Below are 18,905 nucleotides of genomic sequence, written 5' to 3'. Positions count from 1 at the left end.
CTGAATATGTTAGGGGATACAACATGAAATAAGGGGAGAGCTTTGTTGCTTTGAGCCGTTTCCTTCCTGTTCTGCTTGAAATGGTGTGTGTGTGTGTGTGTGTGTGTGTGTGTGTGTGTGTGTGTGTGTGTGTGTGTGTGTGTGTGTGTGTGTGTGTGTGTGTGTGTGTTGTGGCATGTAGGTACACAGGGTCTGAGGCAGCTGTTTGGGCTGTGGGAGGCTTGTGATTTATAAGAAAGAGAGAGTGCATTTCAAAGCCTTTCTCTTATTTCCAAGATGGGGGGTGGAAATCAGCAGCTTGACTGAGCCCAAATAAGTGACTTCTTCTACCTTTTCACAGGACACAAAGGCCTAATCCTGGGACTACTTGAGCCACCAATGTAGACAGTGACCGAGACCACCGCAGAATGTGTCAGGCCCTCCTTGTGGTATACAAAAAGCACATTGACTGCAGCTTTATGAAGTGAAAATGGCCCAGAAAGGGAAAAAGTGAAGGAGGTGTCCACAGTCATTTCTCCCAAAGAAAAGCCTCAGCATCTGGGCATTTAGAGCCCAAAGAAAGGCCGAGAACACTGGAGAATGGACTGGGTCACTCCCATTGTGGCCAGCTGAAAGTGGAACGGCCTTCATTTGTTTCAGTACCACTGACCCCTATATTTTATTGTGCCACCCTGTCAGGGAAAGTGTGTGTTGTTTGAGAAAAGGGACAAAATTCCAGCGATTTTTTTTTTCTCCTCTCCCGGCTCCTTCTTTTTCTGTCTTTTTTTTTCAGTCTTTTTAGCTGTCGTTTTTTTTCTCCCTCACTTCCCGTTTTGTTTGAGTTTTTTCCCAGCGGTGGCTCCTCTCTTAGACACGGCGTGCACTGACAGCGCATAAAGGGAGGATGAAAAAAGAAGTGGAAGGACTACACAGATCCCCTCATGTCCAGGGGGATGTTTAATTGTAGGGAAATGTTTACGTTCCGCTGTTGGAACAACAGGCCTTATCAGTGGTGAGCACAAATATAGCAATTAACTTCAATTTTCTGAATTTATTTGGACATCAAAGACCCGATCGGTATCACCTACAAAATAAAGCAATTAGGGTCAGTGGAGATGTGAATGGTCTTTAGCTGCACCAGTACGCCCTGTGTGCCTGAATGGCCGAATCGCATGCCTACAGAAGCTGCCTTTTCTTGCTAAGCGGCAATTAGAGGTAATGCTTTATTTATACTGTTTACATACAAAAGCTTTTATGCACTTTTATGTGCGGCAGGCTTCGGATCGGGGAGTAGTCTGTCCTGAGGGGGCACCAGCGAGGGTGGGTCATGTGATGGGAGGTCCGGGGGGTCAGGCGGGCCGTAATCGCTCCTCATCAGTGCATGGTGTGGGTGGGGGCCGTGGTCTTTTTGTCTGATACTGCCGCGATAAGCGGCGGCCCAGGCAAACGGATCACATCAAACAAGGGTGGTGGCGACGGCGGGGCTCCTGGGAGCAGAGGCGCGGTGGAGGAGGCCGGACTCCTAGGAAATGACTCCAGCCGCGAGCGTTTCCCCTCAGATGACCTGCGCTGTCCGACAACATTCCCCGTCTGAGACCGCACCGAGCGCCGGCCTGTGCTCAGAGGCTCAAGGCAGTTTCACTCATGTACTTGAACCCTTTTCAAGCCAATTCAGTCTTGAGTCTTGACTAGTTCACTTGCAAGAGCTTCTCTTCTCACCTCTAGTTAAAAAATATCTATAGTATAGAGTCTTTATTGTCCTATAAGGATATTCTTTTTCACACATATCATTCTTATTATATTCCATGCAGGATATCCACAGCCTCATACATATAACATATAACATATAACATAACACACCCCATGACATATAACATATAACATATAACACACCCCATACCCCCCTCTCCCAAGTTTCCCTCCCTGGTGTTTATTTAGGATGCTGATGGTAATGATGCAGAGCTTGGCCTCTTTTCCCATACAGGTCATGTTTGTAGCCCAACCATATTCTCCCTCGTGGGCCAGATTGAAACTTGTGTAGTGTGAAATTCTGCAAGATCAGTTGTGCTGGGGTAGGTTCCCCCGCGCGCGCGCTTCCTGATTGTGCTTGCTCCACTGCTGCGATTCCAAGCCTGGTAATACCCTCTTATCTGTGCTGTAAACCGAATTGAGGAGCTTTTCATCATGAAACCCACACTGAAAGTGATCATGCTTAAACGTGTGCCTAAGCACCTGATAACATCCGTAATTAAGGTGCTAAATTAAATTTTCATCTCTGAAGGCTAGTATGAGACCATTGAAAGTAACATGCTGATCTCAATCTCTCTCTCAGAAGCCCATCTCGTGGGTTGTCTTTAATTTCAGGGTTTGGGGTTTCAATTTTATCAGCTATCGGATAAATATGAAGTCTGTAGCAGTTAATATTTTGTGACTCGGGTTTTGGTGACAATGTTTGTTTAGGAAAGCTTGCACGTGATTGAAAAATCTCTCATTAATCTCTCATTTAGAACCATTGGTGATGGTATCTGCTGTGTTAGCTATTGGGGAATTTAAAGTATGCTATGAAAGATTTTGTATGGGATTGCATTTAGGAGACAAAGTGGTACGTTCTCTTATCTTGTACATTGCAATAATCACTATAGGTGAGAAATGTAGGCTACAGTAATTAGTTGGGGATGATCAGCTGGTGTGTGTGGCTGTGTTGTCAGTCCTCTCTGTGGCTGTAGTTATATCCTAGTGCTGTGTCATGGCCACTGCCTCAGACTAGCCCTGGCCACTGAATTACAGTCCATGTGGTCAGTGGTCTGCTTGTGTCATGTATCCATTAGCAGAAGTGACGAGTCATGGTGTTATTGGAGCTGACTTGCGGCTCCTGTGGGGGCTCAGCAGACACCCACTGTATGGTATGAGCTCATCAAGTATGAGAGTGTGTATTCATGGGGCAGGCCCTCGTGGCCTGGGTTCACACCTGGGGAAGGTAAAAGTTAACCCGGGGTTGTAACCTTAAGCCAGGGCCTTCAGTGAGCTGGGGGAAACCACAGAGGAACAGTGGCTCAGGAACCATTGTTCCACCACCACAATGACCCTTGTGGCTGTGTCAGTCAACATTGGTTCATGTTGTCATGTACTTGGCCTGTATTTTTGGAGCTTTCACTGTGGAGGCAAAGAAATGGAATACTTAGAGTTCACCCATTAGCCACACACCATGGCATTGTTGTCTACTTTCTTTTGTGCTTAAGTCAGTAAGTTCTGGAAAGTTCTGTCTGTAAACTATTCTTTGGAGTTATTACAGGGCTCTTCATAATGCTGAAGAATGCTCCATTCACTTGAATGGGCCTTCCCCAATGTTCGGTGGTCTGCTATTTCTCAATAACGGACCATTGCTAAGTATAACAGACCGCTGTCAAGGAAAATGAGTTTTGTGCTTCTAATTCACATCTTTCAAATCACTACGCAAGCAAGGACTGGAACTTCATTCAAAAGGGAAAGCAGACGGTTGATCAGCTGTGTTCTAAAGAATGTTTGATTCAAGTTCAGCGTGTGTTGTTGCAAACTATTTGTTTCTCAGCAAAAGCCTTGATGGAACGGTAACAAATAGGCTATAGCCTAGGCAGGCTAAAGAGTCATATCGTGAGCAGTTTATTGTTTTGTTTTAGCAAGTAGCCGTGTAATAAGCGGGATAATGTATAGAACGCCGGTCATTATGGGGAAATGGGTCCCTTCAGGACGGAACAATACCCCTCCTGATAATGACCGGCGTTCTATACATTATCCCTTATGCAAGTACTACTGTTATGGCTCTAAGTTTGTGTGAGAATTAAATGGTGAATACTACTGAATTGACCCGAGTATGTCATGTGCTCATGTCTCTGTGTATTTCTCTCTCTCTGTATGTCCAGGTGTTTCTGCAGATCTTTGGTGTAATTATCGTCGCCTCTGTCATCATCCCGTGGATCCTCATTCCCATAATTCCTCTCCTTGCCGTCTTCCTGTATCTGCGGCGGTACTTCCTGCACACCTCCCGAGACATCAAGCGCCTGGAGTCCACAAGTACGAAAGCCTTCTCTCTCTCTCACTCTATCACTCTCTCCCTCTCTCTCTCTCTCTCTTTCTCTCTCTCTCACTCTCTTTCTCTCTCTCTCACTCTATCACTCTCTCTCTCTCTCCCTCTCTTTCTCTCTCTCTCACTCTCTCTGCCACAGCTCTGCCCTCCACTGTTTGGGAAGCAAGTGAATAGAGAAAAAAGGCAAAAATGCAAATGAACCATTGAGAGGAGCCTGGGCCATTAGCATAAAGGCCAAAGGGTGGCCGTGGCCTAAAGTTTTGCCCACACACAGTCTCCTTGAGTGCTGCAGGTTCATGACACGCCAGACAAAGGCAGAAATGCCAGTGGGCATGGCCGGGGCATGGGAGGCAGCCGAGCATCCTCCTCACGGGGAGCTACCATGCCAAAGGCTCAGGCCGGGCCTGAAGACGCCATAAAGGGGAAAATGTCCTCACACAAACCCAGCCTTCTTTCCTTTGTGTTTGGCTAATTGCTAATGAAAAGGGGGAACCGACTTTTATTCCCTCTTTCCCCGGCCTAGTGTGTTTCTCCATAGAGGAGTTAAAGGGATAGTTCACCCAGAAATGTGAATTTTCTCATTGTCCACTCCTGGCAATAGAAACGCGTATTAGGTTTCTTTTGTCTGTGCAGCACCAAATGATTTAGAAAGCAGAATGTTTATTTTTTAACTCCTTTTCAACATTAGGGAAATGAATAGTGACAGTGGTCACTGACATTTTATTGGAATGTGTTGGTTGTATGAAAAATTGCACACAAATTGAAAAGTATATGTGAATAGCATTGCGTGTATGTAAACATGTAAACATGTGATGTGTTTGTCATCAGCCCGCAGTCCAGTGTTCTCCCACCTCTCCTCCTCCCTGCAAGGGCTGTGGACCATCCGTGCCTTTAAAGCCCAGGAGAGGTTCCAGCAGATGTTTGATGCACATCAGGACCTGCACTCTGGTCTGACCCTTGACTAGCTGTGTGTGTGTGTGTGTGTGTGTGTGTGTGTGTGCGTGTGTGTGTGTGTTTGCACCATTCTCAGTATGTACACTTTTTTTGTTGAATTTGTGCCATTCTTGTGTTGTGCGCAAGCCATTTTTTGTGAACTGCTGTCAGAAATGCGTAATTCATGCGTAGAAATGAATGAGTGTGTGTGTGTGTGGGCGTTCTTGTGTGTGTGTGTGTGTGTGTGTGTGTGTGTGTGTGTGATTGTGTGTGTGTATTGTCACCTAGTCCAATTTCCCCAAATGTGAGTGTGTGTGCCGTGATGTGATGTGAAACTGTCTTGTCTGTCAGAGGCCTGGTTTTTATTCCTGACCACCTCCCGTTGGTTCGCCGTGCGGCTGGATGGCCTCTGCTCCATATTCGTCACTATCACTGCCTTCGGATGCCTCTTCCTCAGAGACGGTAGGCACCCAGCACACAGCACACAGGGGACTCAAAGGGAACACAAGAGCGGGCTGGTGTGCTTGAGTGGCGGTGTGGAACGCAGCGCTTTATTTCTACCTGCTCTCTGACAGACCTGGAGGCGGGAGGCGTGGGCCTGGCTCTGTCCTACGCCATCACCCTGGTCGGGATGTTCCAGTGGGGAGTGCGGCAGAGCGCAGAGGTGGAGAATATGGTACCAAGCACAAAATCCGCCGCACCTGTACTGAAGGAAATGAACAGCACAGAAACGTATTATTGTTAAATAAAGTGAAGTTATTTTTTTTATCATGGGATTTGAAATTTGCAGATTGTGCATAGATTATATATGTCTGTCCAGTCAATGTATTATTTGCATGAATGTATTTGCATGAATGTATTGCCTGAATGTATTATTTGCATGTGGTGATCCATATCCCTCTCACTACAGTGGCGGTAGGGCTATTAGCATAGAAAAGGATTCTTCATGCTGCAGCTATGTGGCACTAATAACCAAGAGTATCCCGCTAACATGGGTTCTAATGGAACAGCTGATATGGTTAATAGTGAACAGTGGCGGAATGCCATGTCATGTGTGTGTTGTGGTGTCCAGATGACGTCGGTGGAGAGGGTGGTGGAGTACACGGAGCTGGAGAGTGAGGCCCCCTGGGAAACCCAGAAGAGGCCCCCGCCAGAGTGGCCCCAGAGCGGCCACATCACCTTCGACCAGGTGAACTTCTCCTACAGCAAGGACGGGCCCCTCGTGCTCAAGAACATCACAGCCACCATCAAGCCCACCGAGAAGGTCAGTTAGTCTTTCACATGGGAGCATCTTCATTTAAAAACTATGTATTGCTTAGGATACTATCTGTATCATACCAATTTTGTGTGTTTGACAAATTAATGTGTTAGAATTAAACAATTGAATGTGATGACTATTTAGATATTGCCACTCATCATTCTTTACTTTCTTTCCAGTCAGTAATTCAAGAAAGCAAGAGTGTTTTACTCAGAGCGTTGCCTCTCGTGTTCCGATATGTCCATGGGTGGCCAACGCAGATAGTGACCTCTGTGGTGTTTGTGGGTCCTGCACATTAATTATCTTCAGAAGTTGACACTGTGCATGCTGAGTCCACATGTTGCTGATGACACCCTGGCGCAGCCCTTGCCAATAGTCTTAGGGAAATGCATGCACTTTTAATATTCTGCTCGTTGGTGGAATTTAATCAATATGTGTGTAGAAGGTGTAATGTTGCTCCTTTCCATATGATGTCCCCTCCCCAAAATCAATTATTTAAGCAACTTATTATTGTGCTAAACGATCCCTCAGGAATATACAATTTATGATTCATGGAATACATATAATGCAATTAAGAGCGCTGGAGTGGATCCATTTGGTCTCATTAGCAATTTGCCGAGCGGTGACAGCTACAGTATGTGTTCACAATATGAAAGGAAACAACAAGCAGGGCGTGCGGCGCGGCGCGGCGCGGCGCCGCCATATAGAAAGAGTGAGGAGAGGAAACGCACGGCGATGGTGGAGGGGGAAACTGTAAAGGAAACAAGAGGACCCCCCGAGAGAGGAGGAGAGGGGGAGAGGAGGAGAGGAGGAGAGGGGCATGACGGAGGGCTGAGATAAAGGGCTGAGGTGGAGAGCATTTAGCATGGTTGCGGTTGGCCAGGGCCAGCTGATTTCACAATGGATGGGCTGATAAATAGCGGGGTGGTGGAGGTGGTGGTGGAGGAGGAGGAGGTGTGTGCCCTGGGGAGGAGGGATCCTGCTCTGATGCTGAGGGGCTTTAGGGGCTTTGTGCAGCCGTATGGTCCCTCAGAGGCCTGGGAGCCAGTGGCAGAGCTGCTGTCAGACGTCCCCAGGTACACACGGCTATCTCACAGGGCCACTGCACCACTAACACCACCTGACCCCAGCCAGTGGCAGAGAGAAGGCTGCCACCTCTTTGTTGCTCAAGTCTTTGAAATAGACAGGCTTCACAAATCCAGTGTTTATTTTTTTTGATATACTGTACTGTAGGTGTGACACGGCACCATCCAGGGCTGCAGACATATTTGTACATAGCAATGAATTAACAAAGTTAACACTGAAGCAAACATTACAGTATGTCAATGTTTGCAAAAACAAAAGCCAGCTACAGTAGTTCAGGTCATATTACCAGAACATGCCATACCATGTCCATGTAGACAGCAGCGTAGTTTTACATACGGCATAATAATCTAGTGTTTCTCGTATAATAATCTGTAGTGTACCATTTCTCTGACAGGCTGTGAAAGAGACGCACAGTGTTACCACTGGTATGAATAGCACAGACAGAGATGATTGAGATCATCTTTGATACTTTTGATAGCTGTTGGAAAGTCTTCCTCCCCAACATTTCCATTTTAATATGACAAAAAAAATAAGATAACTCCTAGATTCTTGGATTAATTTGCCTTCTTCTGAGTCTTTTGTGTGGCTTTGTTAGTGTGCTGATTAGCCTGCTTTTGCTCTCTGGGTCTTCTGTCAGATTCAGATCCGCACAATATAGGGGTTGCGCACAGCAACTTTCAGGAGATTCATGCGGAACGCAAATGATAGCACCCTCAGAGGCCAAATCAGCAGAGGATGAGATAGCATCACATTCTTGTGGCTGAAACTTGCGAGCTCTTTTGCCTTTTTAATGTCAGATGTCTTTCGGGGTTGTCTCGTTTAACAACTGATGCGCTGATAGGAGCCAGCGGCCGGGATCTGGAGACGACGGCACGTCTCCCGTGTTAGCAGTGCGCTGACGGAGCACTGACAGATGGGCACAGGAGCAGGACGTGGAGAACAGGGACGAATACGAAGTAAAACTTCTGGAAGTTTCTTTACCCAGAAGCAGGGCCTTTACAGCAGGCAATACAAACACACTGATTATCTCTATAAAGTGCCCAGTTTATGGAGAACAAGTGAAAACAAGCTAAAGATTTTCTTTGTATTTATACGTATTCACTTGGTATAGTGAAGAGGCCAGTGTTGTCTGAACTAGAGGTGCACTGACCTATTGATCTGCGCATGTGTACCAACCCAAAGCTCCTGTGCTGTGTTGAAGGTGGGCATCGTGGGCAGGACAGGGGCAGGGAAGAGCTCGCTGGTCTCGGCCCTGTTCCGCCTGGCAGAGCCGCAGGGCAAGATCTCCATCGATGGCGTGCTGACCTCCGAGATCGGCCTTCACACCCTGCGCCAGAAAATGTCCATAATCCCACAGGTACTGCGCCATTGTTGCAGCTGCTCTGAACTTTGTTTTACTTTGATTTTTAATGCTGATTTGTTTTACTTTGTTTTTGATGCTGATTTGTTTTGTCACATGGAATTATGGGGCTGGTAGGAACTGATAGAGACACCTTTCATTTCATTTCATTGTCCAAAAAGATGAGGCAAGCTCAGAGTTTTTAACAATAATTGTGCATAAAAACAACTCACTCTGAGAGATCTGAGTGTGCGCTGTGAACGTAAGCGGATATTCTCCCATGCGGATGATGATTCTGTGGCCTTCCCCAGGCAAATTGTTCAGTCTTTGGCAGGTAAGCTTCCAAGTGTCATGTGACACCTAACACCTTTGTACGTTTTGGCTCTTATTCACACGGCCTGTTTGTTTTAACACGCGTGGGTGGGGTGGGGTGGGGGGGGGGGGGGGGGGGGGCGGTGAAGAGTATTTCAGTCTTCGCTTACTGTAGGGGCTTGAAAGTGAGACAAACGGATGCCTTGAGACAGTTTAACTTTATTTCCGCTCATTGAAACCGATAGCACATTAAGAAAATGCCAGCCAGGGGGTTGGTGTCAGGAAAGTGGAGGGGAAGACGCGGCCCACGGCTGCTTTGGGTTGAGAGGAGCTCCATAACTGACAGGAGATTACTCCCCCCACCCCCTCCACACTCCACCCTCAAAGGAGAAGGGAAAAAAGTGAAAGCTGCTTTGGAGAGTTTTTGCCACTTCCCCTTAGATTGCTCATTTGCCATTATTTACTGCAGCAGGAGTTGTTTAGCACATGAGAGACTGCAGCTGAGATTTGCAAAACAAGTTCATAAAGGGGCTTGTCATGGCCTTGATGGGTTTCTGGTATCAGCGCTGCTCCAGATTAGCTTTCTCCGCGCTCTAAAGCAGCTCTTGTGCCCTCAGCTTGAGCGATCAGGATGAGATGTTCTCCACGAGCCGCGAGCCTGGTGTGTGTGTGTGTGTTTCTTTCTTTGCACAGGTGTGTGTGTGTGTGTTGTGTCTTTTTGCACACTTGCAAATATAGCATGTCTTTTTATTAGGCTATAAACACATCCTTAATCAAATAAACAACCCCTGAATCATTTATTTTGGTAATTCAACCTAAAGCATGGGAATTTCTGCTATTCAATACATGTTGAGGTACTCATCAAAAGCTTGCATATTTCTGCTGACTTCCTGTTTGAAATTATATTTGATTCCTCTCCTGGATTCCCATATTTCAGACTTCACCTTGCTCATGGCCTCCACTGCTCCATTACAAATGTGTAGTACATTTGGAGACCTTCTTTATATTCCTCCCCACCATCTTATAGTTTAAGTGATATTCAGTCAGCCTTTCAAATGGAAAATAACTGGAAATAAGATGCTTGTTGCCGTGCCTTGTGATTGGGAATCTGCAGATTCTGATATGTATTCCATACATCGGCTGCCAGCACTTCCATTCTTATCCAGCTTCCCTTAGATTTGATTATGATAAACTTCTATTAGTATGTGGCATTTAAAAAGAATCCATTTCACGTTCTATTGAAACTAGAGGAATGACATCAAAGCAGAAATGAATTCCCAGCAAACAGCGGGCTTAGAATTGTTGGAGCACATAATCAACCTTTGGAAAAGCTGTGTGTCCAACTCAACATCGGATCCTCAATTAAAGAGTGTCACAAAACCTTTACTGAATTGGGACTTGAGCTGCTTTAATGACATTGAGGTTTACTGAAGCTGGAGGAAGAAAGCTTATTGGCATTACTCGGTGAAAAAAACAACAACTGGAGGGTAAAAGGACGAAAGGTAAGCACAAACTCCATGCAGTTGGATCTACCTTACTGAAATTGTCTTGTTATTTTAGGTAGATCTCAGGCTGTGTGAATGCACATTGTTTTTTTTAGAAACTGATTTTAGTAACTGTGCTGAAGCCATAGCTCCTCAGATTGAATTCTTCTGCCAAGAGCGCCTGGCGAGTGTCTGTCAATAACACGCATCGCACTGCTCCCCATCTGTCTCCACTCTCCAGCTCTCGTGGTGCTAACTGGACACGTGATGGGGAGAAGATTACTGCTGTGTTAAATGCTGATGTATTCCACTCCCTTGGCTGCATTGTGAATGTTAACAGGCTTTGACGCCTCTCTTTTATCTGCATTGTTTACAATGGGCAAAACGGACCAGTCAGAGTGTTTTCCGATTGATGTCAAGCTTGTAAACATGTCATCAAATAAGTCATTTTTCATGGACAGAAAGCCCAGCAGTGTTTGCCTGCTGATAAAAGGGTTACTGGAAGAACACATGCACATGTGCAAATACTCTTCTACAGTACATCGTTCTGTGAATTGCAAATGCTTTGTTCAAGGGCTTGTTCGGAGTCTTTTCAGTGTTCTGAGTTCCAATACCTTCAATGTTAAGTAAGGGATAACGCTTCGCAACCGTCGTCCTACTATGGTTGTTATAGTTACCATTCATAAGCATTGATATGGAACGGTGTCCTGTTATTCAGAATTAATAGCCACCCCACCAGCCAATCAGAAAAGAGTATTTCTTCTCTCCGGGTGATAATATGTTTGAATGTACAGCGAAGCTCCTCTGTGCTAGGTGTGAAGGGGCAAGGCTGAGGGCCCACTTGAAGGGCTGTGGAAGGCCACACAGCAGAGAGGACCATTCTCAAGCAGAGCAGAGCACACATGAAAGAGGGCTTCTAGCCAATTGTTATAGCTTCCTTAGGTGGTCAGTGATTTCTCAGTGGTCTTTTTCGCTGACCACCACTGAAGGTCATATCCCTACTGTATTTGTTAGCAAAGAATAGATGCAGGGCGTGCAGTATGTGTATTGATTGAGTTCATTCAACATTTTATGGCCTTCAACTGATGTGTAGAAACATTACAATATGAGTGGAGGCAAGGCGCACAGGGGTTATTATTGGAACAGCATTGGAAGCTACTAGCTTAGCTTCCAGTCCTAGCTTAGCTTCCAGTCTTCCATACATTGTGGCATCTTTTCTAAAACCCAACATGGTGTTGCTGGGTTGGTGTTGAGTGAGTAGTTTTATTTTATTTAATTAACAATTGGAAAAAGTCAAGGCCTTGCCAGACCAAATTTATCAAACGTATCATTGATAATTTGTTTCATGGGGACTGTTGTATGGTTGAAATTTGTAAACCAAGCTATGCTTGTGTGAAGAAGAGCTCAGGGGTTGTTTGTTAGGGTTGTACCTCAAATTGATGTTTTTGAACATTTTAGGAGGCCCTTGTTTGTGGCTACCACGCATTACTACGGCTTAAGTTAGTAAGTTATCTTCAGATTTTTCAGCCTCAGGTGACAAAGCCATGTTTACAACTGTGTTCATTATTTTTGGTATTTTCATCTTTTTACTCATAACCTTTTGGGATATAACGTAACGTGACATAATGTGACACAAAGTCAAAACCTTTTCATTTTTGTGATTTACTTTCAGGAGGGGTTGGATATGTTATTTACAGATGCATGTTGACATTCCAGGTGCAGTGATTGCATGCCAGTCTTTGAAAGTATCAAATCAGTTTACAAAGGCTTACAAATAGATTGTCTCTGCCATTGTGTTAAACGTCCATAACAGCATAACATCTAATAAACAGATAAATGTGTTTGTGCATTTGGACAAATAGGATGAACACTGCTGTTCCTTAAGAAGGTGAAGCAGACACTCGCAGGGCTACATCCTTAGTCTATTATATTGGTTTTGCCAATCATTTGAACTTATTACTGATTGCATTGTTGTGCGGAAGGTTAGTGGTAGTAGCTCCACCTTGCTGAATGCGGCTGCTTTGTAAAGCTTGTCTTAACCCTTTCAACCTGCTCCCCGCTTCATTTAAGCCCAAAGCGCTCCTTCTCTCTCTCATTCTCTATCTCTTTGTGTGTCCCTCCATTTTCCTAGGACCCGGTTCTCTTCACGGGCTCAATGAGGAAGAATCTGGACCCTTTCAACCAGCACTCGGACGAGGACCTGTGGAATGCACTCCAAGAGGTACTCCTGCGTGGCTCCCAGCGCTTCCCCATCACGGCTCTATGGGAGGATCCCTCGCACCCCCCCCCTCCCACAGCACAATGCGGCCATTCAGCCTGCCCGCTCGCCACAAGGCGTGGGGGGAAATCCCATTAGAGCCGTGGGGCCCAGCTCAATGTGGGGCTTGTAACTGGGAGCCATTGAAAAGTGCTGGGGAGATGTTTTTGGCTGCCAGTGTCAGTGGGATGAAGGCTTCCCCCCACTGAGAGGGGCTCGGGCTCCTGCATGCCCCCCTCAATGGGTTTGATGGCCTGGATTAGAACCAGAGAGGCCGGTCACAAGTGGGCACTGGCCCGGGTCAGCCCCGGACCTGGCCTTGCTTTGTGCGCGGGCAGCTAATGGGTGTTTGGGGCGTGGAGGGTTTAAACAGGTGCCGGCAGGAGGCCTTTGTGCTGAGGGGTAATTGGCCGCTGGCCCCTCTGTCCCCCTGCACAGGTGCAGCTGAGGGCCGTGGTGGAGGAGATGCCGGGCCGCATGGAGACGCTGCTGGCCGAGGCCGGCTCCAACTTCAGCGTGGGCCAGAGGCAGCTGGTGTGTCTGGCCAGGGCCATCCTCAGGAGGAACCGCATCCTGGTCATCGACGAGGCCACGGCCAATGTGGACCCCAGGTACATCATCATACACATATGCACTTCCCACTTCCACTGCACTTATGCACTCCTGCTTCCCCTATAGAAACATATACACTTACGCACAAATCCACTATAAGCAATGGAAGGTTCATTGCTTATAGTGGATTTCATTTTAGTTCATTCACTGGGTGGAAACAAATTCTTTCGGGTAGCCGTGGCCTACTGGTTAGCACTTCGGACTTGTAACCGTAGGGTTGCCGGTTCGAACCCCGACCAGTAGGAAGCGGCTGAAGTGCCCTTGACCTAACCCCTCACTGCTCCCCGAGCGCCGCTGTTGTAGCAGGCAACTCACTGCGCCGGGATTAGTGTGTGCTTCACCTCACTGTGTGTTCACTGTGTGCTTTCACTAATTCACGGATTGGGATAAATGCAGAGACCAAATTTCCCTCACGGGATCAAAAGAGTATATATACTTATACTTATACTTACTTATATACTTATAGAACGTTCATAGCCTGTTTGATGATATTTGAATGTGGATGGTTGATGGTAGATGTGAGCTCTCCTCTCCCTCAGGACTGACGAGCTGATTCAGAAGACTATTCGGGAGAAGTTTAAGGAGTGCACTGTGCTCACTATTGCCCATCGCCTCAACACCATCATAGACAGTGACCGCATATTGGTGAGTACAGAGGGAGACTTCCCTCCCTTTTGTTATGTAGTGGTTCTAGAAATGTCACATAGGAACAGCTAGTTCAGATGAGATGTTATGGAACCCTATTGTTTAAAGCTGTTAACTGTGTCTGTAATGTGACTTTTATTGTCATTACCTCTGCCAAGGCCAAGCCTAGTTGTCTGTTTCAATATTTGCCAAAGGCCTGTAATGATAGATTCTTGGTATACGGTTAAATTGATAGAGGACCGTCTCCTATTTACAGAGTTCACAGTGGATTAACTGAGACTCAAGCAGAACAGTGGAATACAGCCATTAAGGCATCATTTGCTCTGATACATTTGTCTCCCTTTTATTCCTGATCAGGAAATTGGCTCAGCTCTGTTCAACATAATTGCCAATTACCACTCAACAAAGTCTTTTCAAGTGGATCTCCACAATTCTCTAAAGGGAAATAAGGGATGTTAATTGAGACGTGTTACTAAAACGGACACAATTATCATATCGCATAAGCACTGACCCATACATGTCTAAAGTGTCACACTTAATCTGAGTGGGCTAGTAAGTGTTCTTACCCCATTTAAAAGACAAAAAGGCTTTCTAGTCTACTCCTTCTTGCCAGCAAACTTGAAGGGGTCAGATATTCCTGTGCTTGGAAACTGGACTGGGTGTGTTTAGCTTTGGCGGGGTGCTGTTAAGTGCTCCACATCCCGTGCCTGTGACAGCCGGCCTGGGCCCCTCTCAGTCGGGCCGGGCTGGTCGGCTGCTGGAGAGCTCTGCCCGTGCCCTGTGCCACCTGATCTTTGCCCTCTCCCATGCCAAAGCCTGCAGAGGTGACAATTAGTGCCATTTGTGGTGGCATTTGTTCCCCGTCCACCAGGACAGGGCTTGACCCGGCGGTCAGGAGGCCAGTGCACGGGTTGAAGAGGACAACCAAATGCCGCGCAGCGGGCGCCCATCCACACCCAGGCCTGGTGTCAAATGCCCCCATATTGCAGCACTGTCTGAGTGACAGAGGGGCTCAGGAACCCCTGTGAATCTGCTGTCCTCAATAATAAACCTCCCTAATGGACTCATAGGTCTGTTACTAAGCTAAATCAGCTGCTCTTTGACCCCATTGTGGCTGTAAAGTGGAGGTCTGTCAGTCTCTGCTTGTTGGTCACAGATACGGTTATCTGTATGGAACGAGTCATGTATCTACTCAGGAAATGACATTCTATTCCAGTGTTTCATTTTAAGATAAAAAACACATTGATAAATTGTGTGCGAGTGTGTGTGTGTGTGTGTGTGTGTGAGAGAGAGTGTGTTTGTGTGTGTGTGTGTGTGTGTGTATGTCAGTTAATTACAGTGCAATAGATGAACTTGATGACCCCCTATGAAGTGCTGAAAGGCCCCTCACTGCTTCTCTAGTCTATATAGGGTGTTATAGCAAGTTGGGAAAACAAACAAGTTTCTCGTTCATATGAGTCACCTGAAATAGATGGTTGAACCTTCTCATTGTCTTGGCGTGTCCCTCAGTCATCAGTGAAAGAGCTGAGGTGCTGCTTTGAGAAGGTTAATAAGTACATGGCTGCCTGGCCCACGCCCTGATCATGTGCGCTGTGTCCTGCGACTGATTGCAGGTTCTGGATGCTGGAAGGATCCACGAGTACGACGAGCCCTACGTGCTGCTGCAGGACCACGAGGGCATCTTCTACAAGATGGTCCAGCAGACGGGCAAGCAGGAGGCCGCCGCCCTGCTCCACACCGCCAAACAGGTAGCCACACCCACATGTGTGACCTCACTGTTTGTCCACTAGGTCTGTGCTTTTGTGCCCTGTCTCTGTCACCACCAGTGAAATTGCCAGGACGTTTTCTATCACTTTCATTGTCGGAGATGAAAAAAGTATCTGTCCGTATATCACGCTTTCTTTCTTTTCTTTTTCCCTTCTTCATTTGTTCCTCCCAGCCACTGGAACGTAGCACTCTAGCTTCCGTCTCTGTGAAACTGGACTTGGTTCAGAACCTCGTTCCATCGCTTGGTTACCTTTTTATCACAGAAGACATCCATCTTATCTCCCTTTAGAAATATAATTTTGAAATTGAGTAATTCCAGAAAAGCTGCTTCCTTGCCGCACTATCCATTTGGGAATATTGGGTTCAACTTTGTCAGGATTTGGGATAAAGTTTCTATGGGGATTACTGTAATAGTGCTCATACTTAATTTTTTTTTTCTTTGAAATTCATTTGTGATATATTTCCCCTTAAGCCACTTCTCCGATAAGGGTCTTGGTATTCATTGTTCAATTCCATTTTATGTGCATCTGTCAGGGAGCGCTGATACGACATTGCAACTTCAAACAGGTCTTTGTGAAATAAGAAAAAGTAGGCATCATTCCATTTCCTCTGTGTCCCCGGTACAAATTTATCAGGGCGGCTGTATCAGGGCCGCTACAGCTAGAAATTGGTGAAATAGTGATTTGAAAGACTCAGCACACTGCTGCTTTATTTGGTATCGCCTTACTCTGCACAGAGGCGGATTGCAGGAGACATTGTTCAGGTCCTTACGTCTCCTTTCTATATTGTAGGGCGCTCTCCCCAGATCAGATTACTCCAACTCCCAGGCACGTCTAGCACCACTTATTACATACTGAGAGCTTTGCCAGATCCAGTTCTAGGTTTCTATGCTTGTCAGTCAAGGTTTAAATACATTAAATCATCTGATAATGTCGGTGCTTTTGTGTAAGCTGCATAAAAAAGGCAGGGGTTTGAAGTAAATCTAATATTAAGGCCAACTGTTTCAGTATGTTTTTCTAACAAAAATGTGGATTGATTGTTTCTTTTTTGCTACTTCACAGACAGTTTTTTTTATCAAATGAAAAAGTCTGTAATAAACATGAGCACCAAGACAAGGAGCACAAGCAGCCTTAATAATACTACAGGCTGTCACAGCATGTGCCTGTTACAGAGAGAACAATTGTCAGGAAATATTTGCTTTAAGGTGCAAAAACCCCAGTGTGAATGTTGTCTTGTTTGGTGATATATTTTCTGTATAGACATCTGTGTCATAATTTTCTTTAGTGGTTACATTTAAGACCCAAAGGAACCAAATGTTAGTGGAATGTCCCGCTTCCCTGATGCTCCTCTAGTTGACCGTGTCTTGGTATTTGCCCTGCAGTCTTTCATGAACAGGAGCGGCACACGTATGGTGAACGGCCTTCTGAAGGCGGCCAGGCGGGATGGCAGCTGTGTTCTGTTTGAGACGGCGTTGTAGGGCACCAGAGACTGGGCCTGCCTGTTCCCCTCTCCGCGCCAGCCATCCACTCTGGGAGGAGGACCCAGAGGATGTCTCACACACACACACACACACACACACACACACACACACACACACACACACACACACACACACACACACACACACACACACACACACACACATACACACACACACACACACACATACACACACACACACACACCTGTCTCCTAGTGATTGAGGTATAGTGCAGTACCTGCTTAGATGACCATGCTATCATGGGTACAGCTCAGCCAAGGTCAGGCATGCTGTAGGCATGGTAGTATCAGACTTGAAATAACATGTAAAATGCAGCACGCTACAACTCAGTTGAAAATCTTGGGAGCAAGTGCCTGTAAGCCTCTGTGCCAGATCCGTGTGAGGTAGTTTTGTGTTTATTAGTAAATGAGGTATGATCTGTTCCATTCTGCTCCTGTGCACGTGTGTAGACCACAGTGACAGCTGTGATCACAAGTGACGCTGTGTTTCATTGCTCTGGATAAACACAGATCAGTTCAGGTTACGATCAGTTTCAGACAGCTACAAACCAATGAGTGTATGATATACCAAGGAAAAAATTATCAGCTCCGAGCACTTCTCACATTGTGACACATGAGAGGAGAGTCCACTGTCAGAACAAGCAGGCAGAGCTAGTTGTTATGAAGAATACTGTGCCTTGACCCTTTCACGAATTGCACGTTTACTTATTCCCTCACAATGACCAAAGTAGTCATTAGCCTTTAGTACAGTAAACAGTAGTTCTGTCTCACTACCTCTATTCTGAGAGAAGGACTGCACTACTGGAAGGGCAGCAGGTCAGTTCTGTAGACAGAAGTCTGTACTCGGTGCCCAGAGTAGGTCTCCTGTTAGAATGATATCAAGCCTCGCTCTGAAAGCACTCTTCATTCCTTCTGGAAAGGCAACTTTCTCTAAAGTACTGTACCTTTGCTTGTCACGGTGCTCGGTGCTCAGTACACCTGCAATCAGTATCCGAGTACGAGAAAAGCTCATGTTTAAACTGTGATCTAAAAGCCTACATGTGTCTTGGATAATACCATGCAATAAATAAAGCTGTGCTGCATCGTACAAAAATGTTTTGAAATGATTTGGAGTAACCGAACACAAATATAATCTATTTATATTCAGCGGTGTATTTTTTGTTATCCTGTGTTCTGGTTATATCTTTAATTTATTGTAATGTCTACCTCACTTATCATGCCATCTGCAATTTGGAGCAATGTTTTTAAAATAGCAGCTTCAGTCGTCTGAATGAAGGGCTAGAGCAATATTCTTCTATCCAATTAAGCAGTCATGATTAATATGAATATATCAATTACCCGTTGTATTGTTTTGTTGGTTATATTATTCTCCCTTTCAGCTCAGTGTGTCCCCTCCTGTGTGAGTTGCTGCCAAAAGAGATGATGCCATATTATATTCCGCTTCAAACACTATTGATGTCATTAGCACCATCGCAGCTTCGATAATTAACAACAATGTTTTGACCTGTAGATGTGCAACAAATAGAAACAATTATAACACATTTAGAGTGCAATATTTATATATTTACAATGCATGCTTAGGTCTAGTTATTGTTAAACGGAGTTCACAGAGAGGAGTAATTTGGGGCTCTGAATTGAAAACCATTAGGTCATCAAAGCTGACTGATTTA

General features: G+C 45.8%; 1 protein-coding gene across 1 annotated transcript in view; it reads left to right on the top strand.

The window, feature by feature from the left end:
- The window catches only part of LOC143099892 (ATP-binding cassette sub-family C member 4-like), a 47,023-nt gene extending 28,717 nt beyond the window's left edge, over positions 1-18,306 (top strand). Inside the window, exons 21-31 of the mRNA XM_076262803.1 lie at positions 3,879-4,029; positions 4,871-4,990; positions 5,327-5,437; positions 5,551-5,651; positions 6,048-6,239; positions 8,521-8,676; positions 12,586-12,675; positions 13,150-13,322; positions 13,863-13,968; positions 15,582-15,716; positions 17,117-18,306. Coding sequence (XP_076118918.1) covers positions 3,879-4,029; positions 4,871-4,990; positions 5,327-5,437; positions 5,551-5,651; positions 6,048-6,239; positions 8,521-8,676; positions 12,586-12,675; positions 13,150-13,322; positions 13,863-13,968; positions 15,582-15,716; positions 17,117-17,212 — 1,431 coding nt within the window. The 3' untranslated portion in view covers positions 17,213-18,306. The remainder of the gene's footprint in view (positions 1-3,878; positions 4,030-4,870; positions 4,991-5,326; positions 5,438-5,550; positions 5,652-6,047; positions 6,240-8,520; positions 8,677-12,585; positions 12,676-13,149; positions 13,323-13,862; positions 13,969-15,581; positions 15,717-17,116) is intronic.
- Positions 18,307-18,905: the final 599 nt, after the last annotated feature.

The sequence above is a fragment of the Alosa pseudoharengus genome, unplaced genomic scaffold (genome assembly GCF_046254945.1).
Source record: "Alosa pseudoharengus isolate Yale_2024_CS ecotype anadromous, Long Island Sound unplaced genomic scaffold, YU_APseudo_1.1 YU_APseudo_1.1_scf_3, whole genome shotgun sequence".
NCBI classification, from domain to species: domain Eukaryota; kingdom Metazoa; phylum Chordata; class Actinopteri; order Clupeiformes; family Clupeidae; genus Alosa; species Alosa pseudoharengus.
This window is presented reverse-complemented; position numbering and strand designations above follow the sequence as displayed.